Genomic DNA, 21,559 nt, shown 5'->3' with positions numbered 1-21,559 from the left:
TTATAGTCCAACTAGGGAGACCCTCTCTGTTCCCCCTTGCGGCCCTCTCCTACTTTGCTATCACTACAAACTGCTGCTCCAGGGCTATTTCTCATAAGGGAATGTGAGGCATTAGGAAAGGGTCCTAGTTGGTGTTGCATTTTCCTTGGCAGTTTGGATACACTCCTCTAAGTAAGGCAACAGGCTATAAACAAGTGCCTGATGGCATGGGGAAGGAGAACATATAAAGAAAACAATGAAGGGGATTATTCACACCGTCTCCAGTTCCCTCAGGACCCAGGAGTCCTGTGCAATGCAAGGGACAGATGGAAAGGCAGACCCTGGAAACAAGGCTGGATTCTCCTCCCATCCTACTGTGAAATACAGAGCTTCCCACTACTAGCGTGCCAGTGTTCGAACTCCATCTCAGGGTACCAGACCTGATTTGCCACCTCACTCTCCGGAATCATTACCAGCTCCTGGAATTGATCCTAATGCTACACCCATCTCCTGGGACATTCAAGGAATGAGGTCCCTGTCCTGACATTGGTTACAGGGTTTGATTCAATCCATACACACTGCACACAGCATCGCAAACTGTACGGTTTCAGTGTAATGGGCAGTCATTCCCTTCTGATTCCTCCTTGCTCCTCAAACCAGAACCAGGATTTAAAAAGGTAAAAGCATGGCAATCCCTACAGAGCTTTGCCCATCACAATCCATCGCCACACAAATACAGAGACCATGGCCGCCAATCAACCTCATATGTACCATCACACACAAATAGAGACCAGGGCTTCCAGTGAGTCAACAACATATGTACAATATATGGAATATGTTTAGGGTCAGATTTTCAAGCAATTTTGGCATACAAACAATATGTGTCTAGTTATCACAACTGCATGTGCAAATCAGGCAACTGGGCATGCAAATAACCTGACTACATTAAGCAATCATGTACTTAGTTATTTCAAAGTCTGACCTGTGAGATCTATAAAACAAGCCAAATTCTCCCTTGGTGGTTCTCCCTTCAGCCACTGTTGAATCTTCTGTGTGCAAAATATGGATCAGAATACACAGGAAAGAATGGTCAATGAGTCTGGAAACATTCACCACTGGGCTGAGATAAGCCAGGGAAAAAAACAGTGGAAAAAAGATTATGAAAAAGGAGAGTGGGAGAACTGAGCCTTTTGCTACAGCATGTGCTACCAGCTGAGCTTGCTATACTTCACACTGCAGAGGTAGCACGGTTTGCAAACTCTGGACCTTCATCTCAATAAACACAGGCCTCTAGCTGGTAAGAGTAAGGGGCAACTCCACTATCTGAGTGGGGGAATGGGGGAGGAACAGCTAAGTGAGGAGGTGTCATTCACTAGCAGACAGCAATGGTGCACATAAACCAAGAAACATCAGAGGGCCAAACTGGTATCAGTAGAGTGACACCTGGGATGGACTTGGCCCACAATGCCCAAAATACTTTTGGAAGTTGCCCCAAGAGTCTGAGGTTTGGATTGCACTTGCCCCTGCCGACAGCACTTCACAAAGCAATGTGCATGATGCGAGGGTGGCGTGTCCAAACAGGGAAGTGGACCAACCACCTTGTGCTCCACACTAATTCCTGCCCACGGTGGCACACTAGCAGCTGAGCTGTTGCTGTGGAGGGAGGAAAGTTTGCCAGTGGCTTTAGACATGGGGAAAGTGTCATGAGATCTTCTACTCAACTGGCCAGTCACTAGAGATGTGCAGGCAAGAGGCTGATTGACTTGCTCACCTGAAGGTCAGTGGCTCTGGCTCTGCAGCATCCCAGCAATGAGCATGATTGAGTCTGGAGTATGAACAGAACCTTCCCCGTTCTGCCTTTAAGGAGAGACCACCACCCACTGAGGCATTTAGTTTGAATCCTGAAATATGAAGCCCATCTAGTGAGGCTGCTGCAGACAGGCAGAGCTAATGGGCACTCCCCTCCCTCCCCTGGGGAACCACAGCTGACTCTCTACCCATCCACGGGTGGCCTAAGTCCCTGTAGCAAGATAGCCATCACATCTGCCACTGCCATAGGAGCAATTAGCTCCTATCAGCTCTTGCTTTGTCATTCCCATCACCCGAGCCCCCCGTCTCCCACCACATAGACACATCTTTTCCCTCCTCAGTGTGAAGAGCTGAGCCCATATGAAATTGGAGGACTTGTGGCACCTTAGAGACTCACAAATTTATTAGAGCATAAGCTTTCGTGGGCTACAGCCCACTTCATCGGATGCATAGAATGGAATACATAGTAGGAATATATATATATACACATAGAGAGAAGGTGGAAGTTGACATTCAAACTGTAAGAGGCTAATTAATTAAGATGAGCTATTATCAGCAGGAGAAAAAAAACCTTTTGTCGTGATAATCAAGATGGCCCATTTAGACAGTTGACAAGAAGGTGTGAGGATACTTAGCTTAGGGAAATAGATTCAATATGTGTAATGACCCAGCCACTCCCAGTCTCTATTCAAACCCAAGTTAATGGTATCTAGTTTGCATATTAATTCATGCTCAGCAGTTTCTCGCTGGAGTCTGTTTTTATGAAATTGAAACTGGGTTGGAAAAGGATTTGCAGTCCTGCTTGCTTCTGCTGGCCTGGATCACAGGCCGTGCCCTGCCTCAGGTGCCCATTGCCTGCACTACCAGGCAGCAGGCACTGTGCTGGACCCATTAAAGTGCATTGACAGCCCATTTCCAGGCAAAGTCATACTGCATCAGACTCAAAGCAGAGAAGGCTGGCAGCAGGTAAAGCCAGCTCTGCCCATCAGCCTCAAATGAGCTCATTGCTTTAGCCATCTTTGTTCTAGAGCTTGGGTTCTCAGCCTGAGGTCACGACCTCCAAGGAGGTTGTGAACTAGTGGCAGGGGGTTGCATTAACGTTCCTCTCCTGCCCATATTGCTAAATGACAGGGGACCCGGGTAAGTCCTGGCTAGATGGGACGGGGTCACAGTATTGAAACAGATGGGAAAGACCATCCGAGAGAAATGGTCCCAAGTACCTCAGTAACACAGCTGAAAGCTGTTTGGGGCTCTTCCAAAGACACTTAGGTATGATGGTGATGATAATAGATAGAGAATATGGGGATAGTAGATAGATGCCTCTAGTACTAATTCTGTATGATTTTTTACGCTCTCTACCCCCATTTCCCTAGCCCTGGCTGTTGGTGAACTGCTTCGATCCATTCCTTCTTCCCATGGCTTTCTGAGTCTATCCACCACATAGAAAGCCCCTCCAGCTTGCGAGCAGTTCTCCTTCCCCTCCCTCCCCTCTGGCTCCTGTTCCCACCCACACACAGCCCCCCAGCCATCTCTTTCACTGACGAGCTGGCTCCGACTGAAACACAAATAAACTCTGCCATTAAACAAACCCTATAATTAGAAACCAGGTTTCCTAAATGAAGTGAAAAATGTAACGTTACCCTCTGTTTGTTCGCTGGATGCTCCAGTCTTGTTCCATGACCCAGAGGGGTCATGCCCCGTGGTTTCTAAGAAGCCTTAATAAGGTAATGTTTAGGAGGTTACTATCTTTACAACTCTTGTCTTGTTACAACTCGGTAAGAAAAACATTTGGGGCAAAGCATTCTTCCAAGAGGAGGGTTTGTTCTTTTACTGCTTCACTGAGATGCTGTGGAAGGACTCTTCTTTGCAGAGGGTTCAGTTTCAGTATCTCCACAAAGATGATCCCTGCCTGCCCTTTCTCCACTCCATAACCTCTGTCCCCCTGGCTGGCCATGAAGGCCTGGGTGGTCCCATTTGGCTCTGGACTTCAAGGCCAGCAGTGAGCTGATTCAAAGTAGATTCTTGTACAATTTCCTCCTCCCTCATCTCCAGGACAAAGAGTCCTCTCCGCTAGGAATAGGACTGATCCCCCTGTCCCTCCCCCGCCCCCACCTCTTTCCACAGAGGCGTCGCCATTTGAACTAGGAAATGGGGCATGGCTGACCATTAGAGTTGCCAACACTCCAGGACTGTCCTGGAGTCTCCAGGAATAAAAGATTAAGGGTCAATAAAAGATAATGTTATGTGATGAAACCTCCAGAATTCAGCCAAGCAAAGTTGGCAACCATACTGATTATAGATATATCCATGGAGGTCTATCTGGGGAGTGGATCCATGACAATCCCTCATTTCCCCTGTATTTTATACATCCATCAATTGAGAGCACAGTGTCCCAGCTCTCAGGCGTGTGCCTTGGAACATCTATGCTCTGGCCCTTGGCACATTATGGGGCTGTACAAGTGGGATATGTCCTGGCTCTCTGCAAAGCAGCATGCTACATCCAATAGCCCCCAACCACCTGGTGGAAACATCACTCTCCTCCACGTGGGGCTGCATTACAAGGGAGCTTACAGCACCCCCAGCACCACTATCCCAGTAGGAAGGCTGCCTGCACTAACCAACTGGGAACGATGCATATAGGCCAACATGCACAGCAATTCCACCTAACAGACAGGGATCCCCCGATTGGCTAAGTGGGATCTAGCAGAGGGGACTGTAGTGCTCAGGAGATTGGTCAGGCATTAGGGAGGGTTTCACTTCTAGGTCACCAGCCCATCTCCTTCCCAGCCTGGGAGTGATGGGAAGTCCTTACAATCCAGTGACCCTATGAGAAATGGGTTGGCGGGTCTTGATCCAGTCTCTAGTAGGAAAAGTGCTCATCTCACACAAACGGCCATACCAGTTAGCATTCTGGCTGCAGTCAGAACAGGGAGGCCTGAGGCTCAATGGGCCACTAAGGCCGAGCCATGTGCTCACCTCTAGAGTGTGACTGCTTTCTGGTTGAGGTGTGTTGCCATGGAAGGATGGGGAAAGCTGGCCTTGCCGCACCTCTTCTGTGGCTCAGCAGAGGACTCCAGTCCCCAGTGTTGTCAGCCTGGCACCCTGTCCCAGCCAGGACTACAGTCAATAACAATGTAAAAACAAAAGAAAAGGCCGCCCTGCTCCCAGCACACGGTGAGTTAGCAGACACAAGCCAGATGGCAGCCTTTGTTCAAGGCGCCCAGGCAAGCTTCTCTAGGAGAGGATAAGCAGGCGTAGGACAAGGTGCGTGTGTGCTCTGAACTTTGCTGTACTTCAGACAAAGAGCACAGACACTGATAACAAAACTCCCTCTCCAGTAACTCCAAGTTAATGTAAAAACACGTTACATTTACAGCCTTTTAATCTGCGACATGACATCAGACAGGGACTGTTCAGAGATAGGCTGGGGTTTCTCAGCCCATACATTATTATTAAATGCAACAGAAGGCAGAACCTGGCTTCCTTGTTCCTCAATTGCATGTGCTGTCTAGATTAAACTTGTGAAGGCTGGAATGATTCATGCGCATGCCAGGGTCAGCGCTGCTCTGAAGGGTCACGCTCAGAACATGGCTGGGGTAGGTTTTTAGCCCACTTCACTCTCTGCAGCTCTGATCATGGGTTTTGCAAATAAATGTTCCGGTTTCTCCATGGCCCAGGGGATAGGGAGTGGGGTGGGGGGCCTTTCACCTTGAGGTCTCTTCAAATCCAGTCCAAGCTGGTAAGTGACCAAAAGTTGTCACCAAAGGGTGGCTACTCAAGTTAACACCCTTGGTGATGGTCTCAGTGGAAGACTGGGATCTGCCAGGGTGCCAGTGAGGTAACCTCTGGGGTTTCCATGGCCTCATCCATCCTTGGCCCCTCAGCTGGGGGTGATATCAAAGCTGCTAACTGTGGTAGTGGTTTTCCTCATGTCACCTCCTTTCCACTAAGAATAGGACTGAGCCCCCCACCTCTTTCCACAGAGGCATCACCATTTGACCTAGCTTTGAACTAGTGACTCTAGCTGTGACAGCTTCTTTATGCTACTACCAATCCCTTAGGTCAGCAGCTCTCACCCTGCCATGCCTATCAGGAGGTAAAACATTTACTGCTGCACAGGAAAACACTGCCCAGCAGCCTGAGCAGGTGAGCCTCACACGCAGCTCTCTACAAGGAGGGAAGCTTGACCCTGGGACAACTAGCCACCAAAGAGAGTTGTAAACACTTGGGGGTAGGGGACTGCTTAGCCGCCCACACCCCTCAAATGGGCAATCAGAGCTGTAGCCTTGGTGTTTTCTGCACTAAGAAATTATTTACTTGGGCTTCTGCCCACAAGCAAAAATCCCCACAAGAAACCCCCTAATCACATCTTAAAATGATGCCTTTTATCACCAACCTGAAGGAACTGATGGCCTGGAAGAGACTCCAGCTTCTTCTGGCCCTGTCTCCACCAAGCGGGAGATCAGGCTGTACGGATCAGCTGGCAGCAGGTGCCGAAATGGCAGCGTGTAAATGAACACATACGGGACCCTTAGGACATGGCTGGCAGTCACGAGAGAACGTGCTGTGCCTGGAGGGGAGTGAGGGGGAAATATCCCCAGCACAAAATCAAACTGAGCCAATTCTAATGGCTGCTTTTTGAAGTGGCTAGTGTGCTCTGGCAGAGACTGTAGGTGTGGGCCCCAGAAGACCAGGAATGATCAAAACTGGCCCAGGCATGGTCTAAGAGGGCAGCTGTGAAACAGTGCCCTGTAATACTTTGATGTGGTTGGGCACAGATTAACTCAGGGCCATTAGCTGCAAAGTGCGTGCCAAGGGGCTGTGTGATTTGTTTGGCAGGAGAAGGCTTAAAGAAGAGTTTAACAATCCATCTCAAAAATCCCCATGGGACCACTTAATGGTTTGAAGTGAGAGCCAGGTACTGGCTCAGAAGTAAATGTTAGGATGTCTGCAGCCCATAAAACCCTCCAGCAGCTGGAGCCTTGGCTGGTGTTGCTCAGGGCGCTGCTCCATTCCTCTAGGCAGACACAGGACCAATTAGGGAATGGTTTGGAGTCTTAATTTAGAATGGCATCCTGGCTGGCTGCATGGACAGCGCTGCTGGCGGGTGGTGGAGACACTGGCAGCAGCCAAGCCTAGATGGGAGAGCAATAGAAGGGGGCTGTAGGGAGAAGCAGGTGGAAGTATCTGCCCACCCTATACCTGTCTGTCTGGGGACAGAACTGAAGCAGCAGCCAGTTGTGGGTGCAGCAAGGCAGAGTGACATTGAAGGGAACTGTAGAAGGGCCACGGGTGCTAGTGACCAAGAGTCATTACCATTTGGTAGCTGTCTGTGGCCACCATGTAATGAGCTGGGAGAGGGCGGGGGTCTCACTCCTGCCTTGATGACAGGTGCCAACAGCCAATAGCTGGTGCTAACTGACCTCCATTTGGCAATCTCAGCAAAGACCCAGGATACCAATGAGCCTTGGAAACTGAACGGGACGCTCCTCCTCGGTGCCAGTCTTTCTATAGCAAGAGGGTGGGACACTTGCACCCCTGCTGCCCAGGCTGAGCCTCTTCCAGAGCTACAGAGACGCGTTATCAGCAGGTGCATCTTGTCTGGTGATCTCGAGATGGGGAGGTTTGATGTGCACACGCTGGCCAGAGACATTGAAGACTGCAGAGCATAATCAAGCTTAGCTGCTGTGCCTTCCCAGACTGGGCATGTGTATGGGTGGCTGCCATGGACATGCAGGTGTGTGCGTGGTCGCAGCACAGGTGTATAGTCCAAAGGCATGCCGCACACAGCCAGAGCTGCCAAGCTGCAGTGCATACGGATGCATGGCTAGGAGTTCCTGGCTGCAGAGCTACCCTGCCAATGTGCCCTGTGCTGTTTGGCTTGTTTTAATTTAGCTGACTGTGCTTCGGTCTCTCTGTGAAGCAGGGGGAGGGGCTGCACCTCAGCCATTAGCCTGGCCCAGCTCACTTTCTTTCCCAAGAACAGACACGCGCTTTGCCTCCTTCCCGCCTGCCTTTGGACTCCTGTAAAGGGAAAGTGGCTGTGCAGCTTGGACTGCACCTACCTTGTTCAGCCCGCCGCACCCTAGGCCAGACATGGTTGCAGCGGCAGGGTAGCTGGAGCCTTTGCCTGGGTCTCTCGGGAAGATCAAAAGCAAGGCAGAGCACTCAGGGCCCTGCTGCCCTCCTGCATTTCCACAGCTGCAGCTGATTATTGCTGGGAATCCTGTAACCCGTTACTCCTGGAACACCAAACTTGGGCTTTGAAAGGAAACAAAAACAAGTGGTGGAAAGGCCTGCAGCCCTCCCTGCCCCTATCCAGAGAGAGCGCAGCAGGGAATCAGAGCTGAAAGCCCCAAGCAGCCTGGGTGAAGCTGATTCAAGGGGATCTAACAGAAACCCCAGTCACCTCAGATGAGCAGGTTCCCATGGGCCTGGCCTTTGGGAAGGGGCAGGAGCTTCCTTAGGGGAAATGTGCTGATGGTGCCAGAGCTTGAATAGTCTCTTCGGGTCTCTCCTCAATTCGTGCTCTCTGTGCAAACAGCCTGAGCTGGAAGGGCTGCCAGGCCAGGGATCACCCTTAAGGCAGCCCAGAATCACTTGTCCTGATACGTCTCCCTCGGGGAGGCTGGTTCTCAGATGGGCTCAGGTCAGAGGCCCTCTCTCTCTGGGCCCAATGTCTGTTTGTGCTGGGTTCAGGGGGTCATTTCCTCAGGCCCTTTCTTCCTCCTCCACTTAGCAGACATCCAGCTGTCTGGCCCCCTCCTGGGACGCTCTTGCAGGTCCAGGCCCTGAGCAGCAGCAGCATTCCCAGCTTCGCCTTTCTCTGTGGGTCTATCTACACTGCGGCTGGGAGCGACCCGCCCAGCCTGGGGAAGACAGACTTGCACCAGTGAGACTCCAGCTACTGTGCCAAAAATAGCAGTGTAGACATCAGTGCAGTGATGGGGGCTTGAGCTAGCCACCTGAACTCAGACCACCCGATCCCTGGGTCCCAGCTCGAGTGGCTAGTTGGAGCCTCAGTCACGTCCACACTGCTATGTTTAGCATGCTAGCTTGAGACCTGCTAGTGCAAGTCTGTCTACATGGGCTTGGACATTTGCTCCAAGCTGCAGTGCGGCCTGGGGGCTAGGCTTCTCTTCTGCAGCCACCTTGGCCACCTCCACGTTGGCTTTGAGCTTGAGGGCTTTCCTCTAGGACTGTCCTTCCGATGAGCTCTCCAGGCCTTGCCCCTAGTCCCATGAACTACAGGCTGGTCTTGGGCCAGTAGGACCCACGCATGGGTGTATCAGTCTGACGATGCCCGGGTGCCAAGGCAAAGGACACATTGGTCAGCGAGGGATCCCTACAGGTGACATGTGAGTCGTACGAATTACAGGCACCCAACCTGAGCAATGGGAAGGGTATGAAACCCATGATCCTAACCCCAGGTGAACAGCCTTTGCTTGGCAGCTGCTCACAGCCGGATGGAGGGAGGGCTGTGGGAAGGAGGAAGGAAGCTGCTAGGGTGATCTAGGAACAGGAGTCCAAGCAGGTTTTTTCCACCAGGTGCTCGGTATCAAACCACACCAAGAGGAGGAAACAAAGAGACAGAACAAAGCCAGTGCAGTGGGAAACCTGCGCATCTGGAACTCGTAACAGGCGACGCGCTGTCAACTCTGCCCTGGTGATAAATGCACTGGAGCAGCGGCGGCAGGATGTGCTGGAAGCCCTGGCGCCATTGGCCCTACTCTGCTGACATGCTGTTTATTGACGACGGAGATCATTTTTCTTCCTTGGGTTCTGAGAGCCTCCTCCCCTGGGCCTGTGTGACTGTGTTGCCGGGCGTGTGCTGGAATGGGTCGTGTCAGGGCTGAGCTCGGAGTTGGGCTGGAGGAAGCTTGAAGCAGAATGGAGATGGTGCATTTCAGCTCACCCCATAGGGTGGCTCTCAACTTGGCTGTCATCTAGTGTCTTTTGTCCAAGGATCTCAAGGCAATTTACAAACATTCATAGCATGGGTCAAACCTCACATCTCTCCTGTGAAATAAGCCAAAGTTCCAGCTAGGCAGAAGCAGTAACATCCCAATTGCACAGGGAGGTTTAGTAATTAGGCCAAGATCATACAGCAAGTTAGTGGCACAGCCGGAACTGGAATCCAGGAGTCCTGGCGTCTAAGGCCCCTGCACTAGTTGCTAAGCCACGCTATCTCCTTAAAAAGGCATCACACACCCAACGATAACAGTATGTTTAAAGCTCTGCTACTTAAAGTTTGTGCATTAACTAAACAGCAACAACATTAAAGCCAAAGATAAAGTGATACTAAAATCCAATGGAAATTGCATGGGAAAAGCCTTCCTGTTGTGGGCAGGAACCACTGGGAAATGCAACTGTAGGCAACGGGACTTGAACCCCTACCCCATTGCACTGACAAATGACATGGGGAGGGCACAGAAAGGGCACTGACCTCGACCGAGTGCCAGTAACAAATTCCTGGCTCCCTCTCCAGACAGGACATGTCTCTGTGTTTATGTAACTCAAGGAGTCGGCAGAATTAAGCGCTTTGCCTTTTTCCCTTTTTTGAGAACAGGGAGTTTAAATTCCCACCAAACAATGTTCTTGTCCAACAAGCTTAAAATAAGCTCTTTTGGCCAGGCCTTCTCGCGAGTGCTAGCACGTCAAGCAGCAGTTTGTGCAAATATGGACTTGAGCAAAGAGCCCCAAGGCTACGCGGACTAGACCAGCTAGTACCTGCTGGGGAAGGATAGTCAGGCAATGACTGGGACAGCTGAAAAGTCTCTGCAATGCCCCAGGTCCACCTCCTCCCCACCCAGCCAGCTGCTCCTTTCATGGAGTGGGATTCGCTCTGGTGGATGCTGCTGTTAGATGAAACATATGCGGGTCTGATGGATGGAAAATGTTATTCATGGAGCAGATGCGGGGGCCTCTCAACTACCACCATGCAGACCCCTTGGCTTCAACTGCCTTGCACTGGTACAGGTGAGAGCAGGGCTAGGCACCTTGTCTGTTAGCCCTCTCCCATTTCTCTTCTTGTGCACTGGGAGGTTTGCTCCTTCCCCCAATTTAGTCCTTTAACCTGCAGTTACAAGTTCAAAGCCCAGAGGGGACTGACTGAGCCTTCAGTTTGCTAAAACAGAGGAGACAATTGCAGTTTACTGTCAGAGGGTCTCAAAAAACACAAAGGTCCTGTCTCCTTGCTGTGGGCACGAACAATCCCAGCACAGGCCTCCCAAGGGTGGGGAGGGAGGGTGCGCCCCGATTGCCTGGCTAAAGCTGGTGCACTGGCTGATCACTTCATCCCCAAGAATGAGTAAGAACATAAGAACAGCCATACTGGGTCAGACCAAAGGTCCATCTAGCCCAGTATCCTTTCCAACAGTGGCCAATGCCAGCTGCCCCAGAGGGAATGAACAGAACAGGTCATCATCAAGTGATCCATCCCCTGTCGCCCATTCCCAGCTTCTGGCAAACAGAGGCTAGGGACACCATATGTGTTTCTGTGCACTGGGTGCATAGCACTTTGGGAGGCGGCTGGATTCAGATCCTCTCTGCCCCATGGCCCCCTTCCAAATGACTACCCCACAAGTCTCTCCACCCAATCTATGTCCAGCTGCTCTCTGAATTCTAGTTCTCCTGACACTTCACACCTACAGCTTCCATGCTTTCTCTGGAATACCCTGGCCAGTTCCGTCCCCATCAGCCATCACAATGGTACCTTGCCTTCCTACCGGCGGTGCTAGAACAATTTGTATGGTGGGGGTGCTGAAAGTCATCGAACCAAACTGTAAACCCCGTCTATGAGGAAAACCACTTCAAGCCAGGGGGTGCGGCAGCACCCCAAGCGCCCCTACTTCCAGCACCTATGCTTCTTACTCCCATTTACTGAGATCTCATGTTGGAGTCTTAGAACGGCATGTGTAACTATGATCTCTGCATGCATTAACTGCCCGTGGATTCACAGTTGGTATGTATGTACCACATAACCGCACACGCAAATTACACCCAAGTATTTTTGCCCATGCAGTTCTGAAAATCTGGGCCTTCCTCATTAATACTAATCATCCTGCTGCCTGGTGGTCACTGGCCGGTCTCACCAACTCCATCTGCCTCCTCCTGGGTTGGCCATGGCTCTACTCCTTCACCCCCCCCACTGCATTGGCTACAGCCCCATAAAGGTACCTCTAGTCTGCAGAGGTGTCATCACTTTCTCCTTTGGGTGAACCTGCCCCCCAGCTAGAACAGAGAGTACCCAAAAACCAAAGCCACTGTGACACCAGCTGTTGGTGGAGTCACCAGAGGCACGGTTTCCCTTTCCAAGCAGGGCCAAGGTTTCGGCTATCCTGTGTGGCTGAGCAGAGGAGGCTGGGCCCAGCTCAGGGGATAGGCCTGAGAGGAGATCTGGATCTGCATGTCCCCAGAGTTAGGGGATGTTCAGACCCGGGGGCCGGATTTTGGCCCCTCCGTCGCCTTGAGGGATGGTGACTTTTACCTTTCCATTGTCACATATCCTCTCAGGCTAGGCTGTCTCAGAACTCACTAGGTAGCAAGGGGCAGGGGAAAAGACCATTGTGTTTGGAGTAAGAGCTGGAGTGGAAACCCTAGTGCCCTGGGCAAAGTCCAGCTACCACATTAACGTTCCACCTCCCTAAAATCCTCACCTGCAGTTTCAAGTTATTCCTCACTTCCCCTCCTCAAAATGGCCATTCCTGATGGAAAATGGCTGCTGCATCCTGCATCCTACCCTAGGGACAGCTGCATTGTAGTGGGGGTGAGTGATGCCTATAGACACCATTTGTAAAGTGCTTTGGGCTCCTTCAGGAGAGGGATAGCTCAGTGGTTTGAGCATTGGCCTGCTAAACCCAGGGTTGTGAGCTCAATCCTTGAGGGGGCCATTTAGGGGTCTGGGGCAAAAATTGGGGCTTAGCCCTGCTTTGAGCAGGGGATTGGACTAGATGACCTCCAGAGGTCCCTCCCAACCCTGATATTCTAAGCACAGTGTGTGTGTGAAATTATTAGTTTGTTAATCACAGACCTGAAACATAGAACAAGAACCCAGATGTGGATCTCACCATGGACTGTCACTAAATGAAGCAACAAATGGCACAGGTAGTATGCAAATTGGGTTACAGCATGGGAGATGCACACTTGACTTTCTTTCTTCACCTCTCCTCTATCTTCATTAAAATTCTTGAGCTTGGTTCTTTGTTTTCAGAAGGGTCATTTTAGCTGATTTGCATGGGGACCCCCACTTTATCCGATTTCCCTGGAGACCTCAAAGGCAGCGACAGCTTTTCCGCAGGGTGGGGTGGGAGAGGAACTGCCAGGAGGCTGGTGGCACCTCCGGAATGCTGAGTGGGCAACAGGCAATGGCAGGTCTCAGCAGAACTTTGCAAAGCTGAATGCTCCTGGCCCATGTCCTCTTCGCTCTGGTCGTGGGGCAGTGGCACCGGATGGCAGAAGCGAGTTCCCTCCTAGAACGCAGTGGTGGAGTAGCCCTGTGAGTCCATCCAGTCCATCTCCTTGCTGGGGCTGGGCTCAGCTCTGCTGCACCCTCACCCATGCCTTGTCCCATCCAGTTTTAAACATCACCCTGGGGTTTCCAACACTTTTCCCTGCAGACTCTGGGCCAACTTTGGTCCTGGCATAAGCAGCGATGATTCCACCTCAGTTTCACCTGCTTGCAGCAGGCCTACGCTTGGCCCATTCCTCTACACTGCTGCTCTCGCTCGCTCGGGTGCAGAGAGCAGCAGCCAGCACAACCCAGCAGTGCCAAAGATGAAGCCCTGGCTGGAGAGTGGTCACCAGAGCTTGCCCCTCCCACAGAGCCAGGATTTGGCCACAACCAGGAGAAATGGCCCCTTTTCTTCTTTAAGGAGAGTGGGAGAAACCACCAGCCCAGCTTATCAAATTTGGCCATGTCTGAAAAGCCCTCATTTCCTTTTCACCAAAAAAGATCAAAACCGGGTAATTAGCTCCCAGCGCAGATGCCTCTGAGCCTCTCTCATGTGTAAACAGCATATCCAAGTGTTGATACAATCCAGACTGCTGCCGCTGCAAAAGCATCCCAAGTATTCCCAAGGCGCAGATGACCACAGAGTGGCTGCAGGCTCTGGCATTGCTGTAGGAACATGCCCTGGGCAGTGGGGTGTGGAGCCTATGCCCCGATGTGATCCCAAGGCACCAGCAGTGGGTCCCTCCTGGACTCTGGTGGGGCCCATTCAAACACCTCCTCCTTAAGCGGTCTGGGACAGGGATGGTGGCAGGAGGTCTGGGGTCATATGCTGGACCCTCTAGGGGCTAGTCCCACAAGCATCAGGGTGTTAGAGACAGGATGCACTTGGAGCCAAAACCCTGAGTGCGCTGCAGCCCTGAGGACCGTTTCCCCAGTGACCTTCCTGCAGCATCCCCGATTGGTAGATACCTAGTGCTAACACCTGGAAGTTGACATGTCACCCACTGATGACTAAGAACAGCTGCCAGCCTTTGGGCTAGATAAGGGTTTGAGCCCCAGATTTCGCAGCACTCTAGATTGGGGGTGTTTGGATTCAGGCACCTGGCTCAGCCCATTAGAGGCAGAAGGACCTGCTGCAAAGTCTGGCTCTGATTGGAGTTCAGACTCTAGCGTTTGGGGACATTTGATATGGGACCCAGCTCTGTATTAACAGTCCCCTCTGCTCTTGTGTGCCTTGCAGTAAGAGAGGACTACGCAGCAGGGCCCTGGCTGGCTCTAGCCCTCCGGGGTCTGGAGAAAAGCTTGAACACGTGACCCGACTGCAGCTCAGGAACTGGAAGGCAAAGAAAAAACATGTTGCTTTGATGAAACCTCCTACCTCCTTGAAAGCTTGGGGCTGGGAGAGTCCCTTGTAGCCCAAAGGCCGCAGCCTGTGTTTTGGGAACAGGCTATTTGGGTTCCAGCCCTGCCGTTGTTACAAGGTTCGAAGCAGTTAGGGTCTGCAGCAAAGTGATGGGGGGCCCAGTTCTGTCCCAGTCCACTTGGAGCTGGGAAAGTGCTGGGGTGAAAGGTGCTTGAGGCACCTCAGCTCTTTCTTATCATTAGGGGTGTGGATGAGAAGGGAAGGTAGGAGGAGGGAAACTCCCAGGGACAGAGAAGCAGCTCACCTCTGCTCTCCAGCACCCACACTAGTCTGAGGGAGAGGGCTGTGGATGATCGCCAGGGGGTGTCAAACCATTTGGCTTTAGGACAACACCATCTTGTGGCAAAATGCAGACATGACAACTGCACACAGCAGTAGCTCTGCTGGAAACCAGACCCAGGCTTGTAGAGGGAAAGAGAACCTGCCCCACCCAGGGTACAGATTCAGGCCCTAATTCCTGGCCTGGCGGGAGCCATGGTGGGAGGGACTCCTGGCCACACCACACTGCACAACAGAGCACAACACATAGACTGATACAATTGTCATGAACACACAGCCTGCCAAGCCAGTTCCTCCTGAAAAGGGCTGTGAAGACTTCTCACTGGGTCACGCAGCCAAGGGGGTGCTCCCTCTCCCTGTGGTTAGCATTAGACATTTATCTGTCATCCAGCTCTGGGAAGTTTTAAACTCACCAACGAAGATACAGGGCAGCTTTCCATACTCTCTGGCCTGAGGCCTCTGGGGACCCCACTTCTGTCTTGCTTGTCCCCCTGCAAACAGACTGGCACGACTCTGGAGGGCTCTAGCTCTTATGCACCATGAGCATGTGTGTTTGTGTGCTGTCACAGCCAGGACGGCCCAGAGCACAGCACGGGTGCTGCTTACCGCCAGCTCCAAAGTCAGCTCAGCCCAGCCCCTCTGCCCTGCTGCTGGGTGCACAGGCAAGCTTCTGCTGTGCCCTACAAACACCTGTATTTCCCGCAAAGCCCTGGGGGAAGTGTGGGGAGGCTTTCAGAGAAGCCACTGATATGCGTGGTGGAAATGAATAATAACGCCACCTAGCCACTTCTCTGCCTCAGCGGATCTGAGGTGGCAAGGCTGGAAGGCCTGGAGCCAGCTCTCTGCACCTCTCACCAGTCAGCCCCGTACCTCTCGGCAGGAACACTGGGGCTGCTGCTCTAGGACCTCCACTCGTCAGAGAAGGAAAGCAGCTGGCCAGCCAAGCTCCCGAGCCGTGCCATGCACCAGGAGCCATCTCTCCTTTAGGACATATACTGTGCCATTAGCAGTGCAGCTTCCCATGCAGCAGGGGCTGAGCTGTGACCCCCCCACAATATCTCACACAGGCCACCGAACAGTTTCCAGATGAGACCTTCCACTAGCTACTCATCAGCTGAATCCAAACCCTTGTCCAAGACAGAAGCCTCTACATCCCGGGAAGGGCCATGACCGCAGTGTCCAGAGCCAGGACTTGAACTCAGGGCACCTGCTCCCAGCCCTGTGTTCCTGCCACTGCCCTATGCAGCCTGCACCATGCACACCACAGCCAGTCTGCATGGCATGATCTACCCTTTCCAAAGTGCTCCCAGGGGACTTTGCCTTCAGCCTGCCCCATTGCTTGGGCTGCAGGTATTTAAGCAAACACAGCCCGTGAACTCACGCTGTCAGCAAAGGGCATATGGACCATGGGGAGCCCACATTCCGCCCGCAGCACCAGACAACACCAGCCATTGTCCCTTCTGTCAACACCCGTGCTGGCACCTGGGGGAAGCTCATTGTGCTGCCAGACCCACCCCCAGGCATTGCAGAGATTAGGGGCTGGTGCTTTCCTTTTTAAATCGCCTGGCTCATCCTGTTCCTGTCACACTGCGGCGAGGAGTCTCCGAGTCACCCTCTGCCATGGACTGGGCTCCATCCCTGGTAGGTGCCTGGGCTGCTTTCACTAAACTTGGTGCTTTTTATTTACGCTCTGTTTATTAAGGGCTGGTTGGGTTTGTTTGCTTTGGAAACAGGCGCTCTGCCTGTATGAGTTATTGCTCCCCACGCCTGGCATAGCTGGGACAAAACAGCCACAGAGCCTGTGGGCTGCAGAGATTCCAGTGCAAAGGGGCCAGGGCAAGAGCTCCTGCCTGGAGAACAGCCTGCATTTAGAGAGCTCCTTTCAGCCCCAAGGATCCCAAGCACTCTGCAAGCTAAGACACATGTAGGAATCATGGCACCCAGCAGTGAAATGCAGCCACCTCTGGGGTGGGGCATGGCAGCTGTTTATCTGGACACAATGTCACGCCCCACGAGTTTAGGGCAGGGAGTGAAGAAGACTCCTGTGTCCAGCTGCAACTGGGGACTATATGTAGAAACAGTGGCTTCGTTTGCTGTTGGGAAGCCTGCCCTGCCCTTTAAGGATGGAGCAGGCTCCTGCAGGGAGAAGCGTGAGAGACATTGCCACAGAGCCCTGCACTGTGACTGGGCCGGAGACAGGAAGGGAGGGAGCAGAGGCGAATGGCCAAAGGGCAAAGCACTGGCTCACAACAGGCAGAGGAGACACAACTCAGGTCATGGACTGTGCCTGGAGAATGGAATCTTTACAGGGCACAGGGCAGGTACCTCAGTAGCCCAGTCCCTGGGGGCTCAGGTACTCTGGCAGCCCCCTACCACCCCATGGCCATGTACCACCCCCTACAGCGATGCAGCCACCTCTGGGGTGGGGGGCAAATAGTCCACCCAACAAAGTACAGCAGTAAGCTAGGGAGGGGAAGGGCATTTTAGTCAAGGGGCAGGGGGGAACAGAAATACCTTCTCCTAGCGTGGCTATAACACCCCTACACAACAAGCAGGGACAGGGACTGAGGGGCTAGCACCGAAGACACAGGAAACTGCACACAGCTCACTTTATCTACCTCCGAGAGATGAGGGCTCAGTCAGCCTCCCCTGGGGGTGGGGGCGCTGGCCCTATCAGGGTTTGCACTAGTGGCTCCAGAGGGTCGGAGCATCCCAGGCTAAGCCTCCACTCAGAACGCTGCAGCGACATAGCGCTACAGCGTAGACACGTACTGCAGCGATGGGAGGGGTTCTCCCGGCGTGGCAGCAAATCCACCTCCCCCCCAGGTGGTGGCTAGGTCGACAGAAGACTCATCCGTCGATCTAGCGCTGGCTACACCGGGACTTACATTGGTTTCACGACGTGGCTCGGGGTGTGGATCCTTCACACACGCAAGTCATCTAGCTGAGTTGATCTAATGTTCTGCTGTAGATCCGCCCACCTGCAGATACAACACCCAGAATCCCCCTCCCCACTTTTCATGATGACAGGCGGCCCACTAGAGATGCCATCAGGGTGGGAACTGCAGATGTGCACCAACACACATCCCTGTGGCACGGCCAGCCTTTGGCACAGCAGTGCATTCAGGACTGACTTTCCATGGTGGGTTTATCTTTTTGCATTTCACCAGCGAAGCTAGACTGGCTGCTGTTGCTCTATAATCATTTCCTCCTCCAGGTCTCTGCCATGCCAGCCCTGCAAACAGTGGCTTAGGAAATAAACAGACCAAAGCTCTGTTTGCCTTGGCCTTAGGGGAAAAACACAGAGAAACCCTTTCTATCCCATTAATAAACCAACCTGACATGGGGGCTAGTCCCCTCCCCCGGCCTGTCCAGCTTACTAGGGAGTTTGTCCTGACTTTCTGCAAACGGCCTCCCCCCTACATCATTGCAACACTCAGGACACTTGCAACAAGCAGCTATTCAGCCAGCCTAGCTTTGGAACTGCCACCATGGGGCTCTCCCCACTAGCAAGCTGGGGACGCTGCCAGCTGCTGGTAACTAGAAGCAAGGCTGAGCCAGCCAGCCGCCCCATGTACCCAGCCAGCACAGTGGGCACCTGAGGCTGACACCTTACAGGATGTGCCTACAGGAAACGCCACCCCAGGAGCTTAGATTTCACAGGGCAATCTCCCCACAGACAGATCGTTGCTGGAATCCCCGCCTGCAAGCCTGTTACAAAGGAGAACCTGTCTTATTTGCCCCACTTTACTGAAGCAGAGAGGTTGAGAGCTCACCCAGAGTCACCCAATAAGGCTGTGGCACTCAGGAATGGAACACAGGAGTCCTGCTGCCCTAGTCTGTTTTTACCACTAGACCCCATACTGCCTCCTCGCACTGATGCCCCTCTGGGACTTTCCAGCCCTGGTAGGTTTGGCAATTCCTATGATAGAACATTGTTCCCTTTGAACATAACCTCCAAGGGCCCCAGCCCACCATGAGCTGGGTGGAAGTCCAGTGCTGGCCAGTGCCTGGAGAGTCATGCCCTGTCCTGACTTCCTTCTCAGCTTCTCTTCTGCGCGCTCTCTGTCTCCTTCGCGTGGGCTGCTGCCACCGAACCCAAGCACCAAAGCAAGGGAGCGAAAGGAAAGAGGAAAGGACCAGCTAGGGATGAGGTCCAGCTGCCGGAGGCACAGGTACCTGGCCCCAACCGCGTGCTGAAGGGGAACTCCATGGCCTCAGCGGCAGACAGCCCCTACACCCTGCTGGAGGATTACGAACAGAGCATCCGGGAGATGGTGAGCCAGCTGCAGAACAGCTCGGAGCCAGCTGACAGCAAGTGCCAGGTCAACCTGAGACTCTGGAGGTCCAACAAGAGGAGTCTGTCTCCGTGGGCCTACAGGTGAGACTGCCGGGCAAAGCGCTCCTGGGGACTGGCACTCCCAGGGCAGGGCTCTCGCCAGCACCACAAAGGAACAGGGCAGGGCTCTGCTGTGAAGGAAACCCCACCTAGACACTCACCTGTGAGCCCTAATGGGCACTAAGTGGGGAACCCCTATGGGTGCTGTTCCACTGGGTAGTGATTGCACTGGGTGAGTGATCTGCCTCCCTGAGCATGCATGTGCCCATTGCCCTATACGAACCCATTCCCCCAGGTGTGGGCATTGCAACATGGGTGCCCATTAATCCATGCACAGGCAGAGCCCGGTGCAGGCTCATTTCTCCATGTGTGCGTTAAAGTGGCACGTATTCCCCCTTTCCGCGTGCAGGCGCTGTCCCCTCACCAACACACACTCGTCCAAGGCGCCTCCGTGTGCAAGTGGCCTGCACTCCTGCCCGCATCCCTGCTCTCCCCTATAGGCTCCGTCAGCCTCACGCTCCCCCTCTTCTCTAGTATAAACCACGATCCAACGCGGATCCCAGCAGACATCCCAGAGGCGCAGTGCCTCTGCACCGGCTGCATCAACCCCTTCACCATGCAGGAGGACCGCACCATTGTCAGCATCCCCATCTACAGCAAGCTGCCTGTCCGCCGGCTCCTCTGCCACCCCCCTGAGGGCTCGGGAGCCAAGACCCGCAGGAAGAAGAAGAGGTGCCACAAGGAGTACAAGATGGTCATGGAGACCATTGCTGTGGGCTGCACCTGCATCTTCTGAGGACAAGAGGGACCTCTCACCCTCACTCCATGCTGGCAGCACCAAACCCCCGGCCTCTGTGTATGGACACCAGCTCCCGTCTAACCAGCCTCCTCCACTTGCTGGATCCATTTGGCAAAGGCCCCAGCCACTGCCCACCAAGCCTCTCCCGCAAGGAGAGGTGGTCAAGGCACAAGCACTGTGTGTGTGTGGTGGTGGGGGATCTGAAGCAAGGAGGCAGCTGCTTAGACTAGAGATGGTTTGCTCCTTTGCACCCACATATCCCTATCCGGCCTCCAGCATGAGCAACTGCCACAGGGCCCTGCTCTTTGGGGTGCCCAATGTGCCATGCCAGCTCTACAGCTTGCAGCGGGGCCCTGAAAGGAAGGCCATTCTGCAACCCTCGCCCCAAGCTAGCTCAAGCAGAAGAATGTGGGGGAGGGGGAGATGGAGGTGGCTGCTATCCAGGGCTCCAAGGCTGCCACTCCCCATGCCCCTCAAGACAGCCCCGTCGGCAGCCGCCTGTCACCTACTCCCCTTGCTCAGCAGCCACTCAGTTCTGAGGCTCGCGTCCACGCACTCGCATTGCTGCACAGCCTTTCAGGCTAACTGTCCCACCAAGCCCGAGGGGCCACCCCTTCTCGCGGCCAGGCAGCATGACCAGAAGGGAGGCAACATCTCATGGGCAGGTCCCGAACCACCTCAGGCAAAGAGGCCAGGAGAGGCAGCTGCTCCTGGCCTGATTTCCCCCTGCTGCTAGGATGGGGCGGCCTATTGCTCCCAGCAGCGCCAGCACAGGAGATCCAGTCTGTGGCCAGGCTAGCCCTACAGACGCCCCAGGTCTGCGGGGGGGGGGGGGGGGGGCGCTTGTATTTGATGGTGAGTACAATGCACCCTAACTCCAGCTCACTGCAGCCGATTCCACAACTCTCTGACCTGGTTAGGTATTAGTAAGAGCACAAGCCAGGGCTGCTGTGGGCCACTGCCAGCAGCTGATCATTGGGATGGGGGCACAGCTGCTGAACATAAGCCCCCGGCAGCAGATGCTGCCTTTGAAATTCCAGGCGCCCTGGTCCCTGCCACTCCTGTTGGGCTGCACCCAGCTGTGAGGAACGTGCCTTATCTCAGTGCCACCGGGACCGGTCCTGGCCTCTCTAGAAACACCTGATAGTAGGGTCCGGGTTGGAGCAGGAAGCCTGGCTGGCTGCCAAGGGCCTAAGGGCTTCTACTGCCTTCCAAGGGTAGTGTGTGCTAACAAGTGGGAAGCCCACCATAGAAATCACCCCTTGGGGAGGGGCAGTGCTTTCTAGAGAAGGCTGCCACGTCTACCCATGCATGAAGCATACCAGCTCCCCAGGAGCAGGGCAGGAGAGGTCTTGAGGATGGGGTCAGAAGACAGCTGGGAGTGGAATGGGGGCACAGCATTAGCTTCTCACCCCAGGCAAGCCTGGGTCAGGTACAGAGCCAGGCAGCATAAGGAAGAGGCTGGTTCCTGGCTGGTCT

At 53.5% G+C, this 21,559-nt stretch overlaps 1 protein-coding gene across 1 annotated transcript; it reads left to right on the top strand.

The window, feature by feature from the left end:
* The first annotated feature begins 16,562 nt into the window (after window positions 1–16,562).
* IL17B (interleukin 17B) lies at window positions 16,563–20,077 on the top strand. Its single transcript, XM_073358164.1, has 3 exons — window positions 16,563–16,583; window positions 18,989–19,323; window positions 19,816–20,077. Exons 1-3 carry the CDS (start codon window positions 16,563–16,565, stop codon window positions 20,075–20,077), a joined length of 618 nt encoding a protein of 205 aa, XP_073214265.1.
* Window positions 20,078–21,559: the final 1,482 nt, after the last annotated feature.

This window comes from Lepidochelys kempii, chromosome 8 (genome assembly GCF_965140265.1).
Source record: "Lepidochelys kempii isolate rLepKem1 chromosome 8, rLepKem1.hap2, whole genome shotgun sequence".
In the NCBI taxonomy this organism is placed as follows: Eukaryota; Metazoa; Chordata; order Testudines; family Cheloniidae; genus Lepidochelys; species Lepidochelys kempii.
This window is presented reverse-complemented; position numbering and strand designations above follow the sequence as displayed.

Coding starts and splice junctions, on each gene's coding strand:
- IL17B (XM_073358164.1), top strand. CDS start 16,563: ATGGACTGGGCTCCATCCCTG. Junction 16,584..18,988: donor TGGACTGGGCTCCATCCCTG/GTAGGTGCCTGG, acceptor CTTCCTTCTCAG/CTTCTCTTCTGCGCGCTCTC. Junction 19,324..19,815: donor CTGTCTCCGTGGGCCTACAG/GTGAGACTGCCG, acceptor CCTCTTCTCTAG/TATAAACCACGATCCAACGC.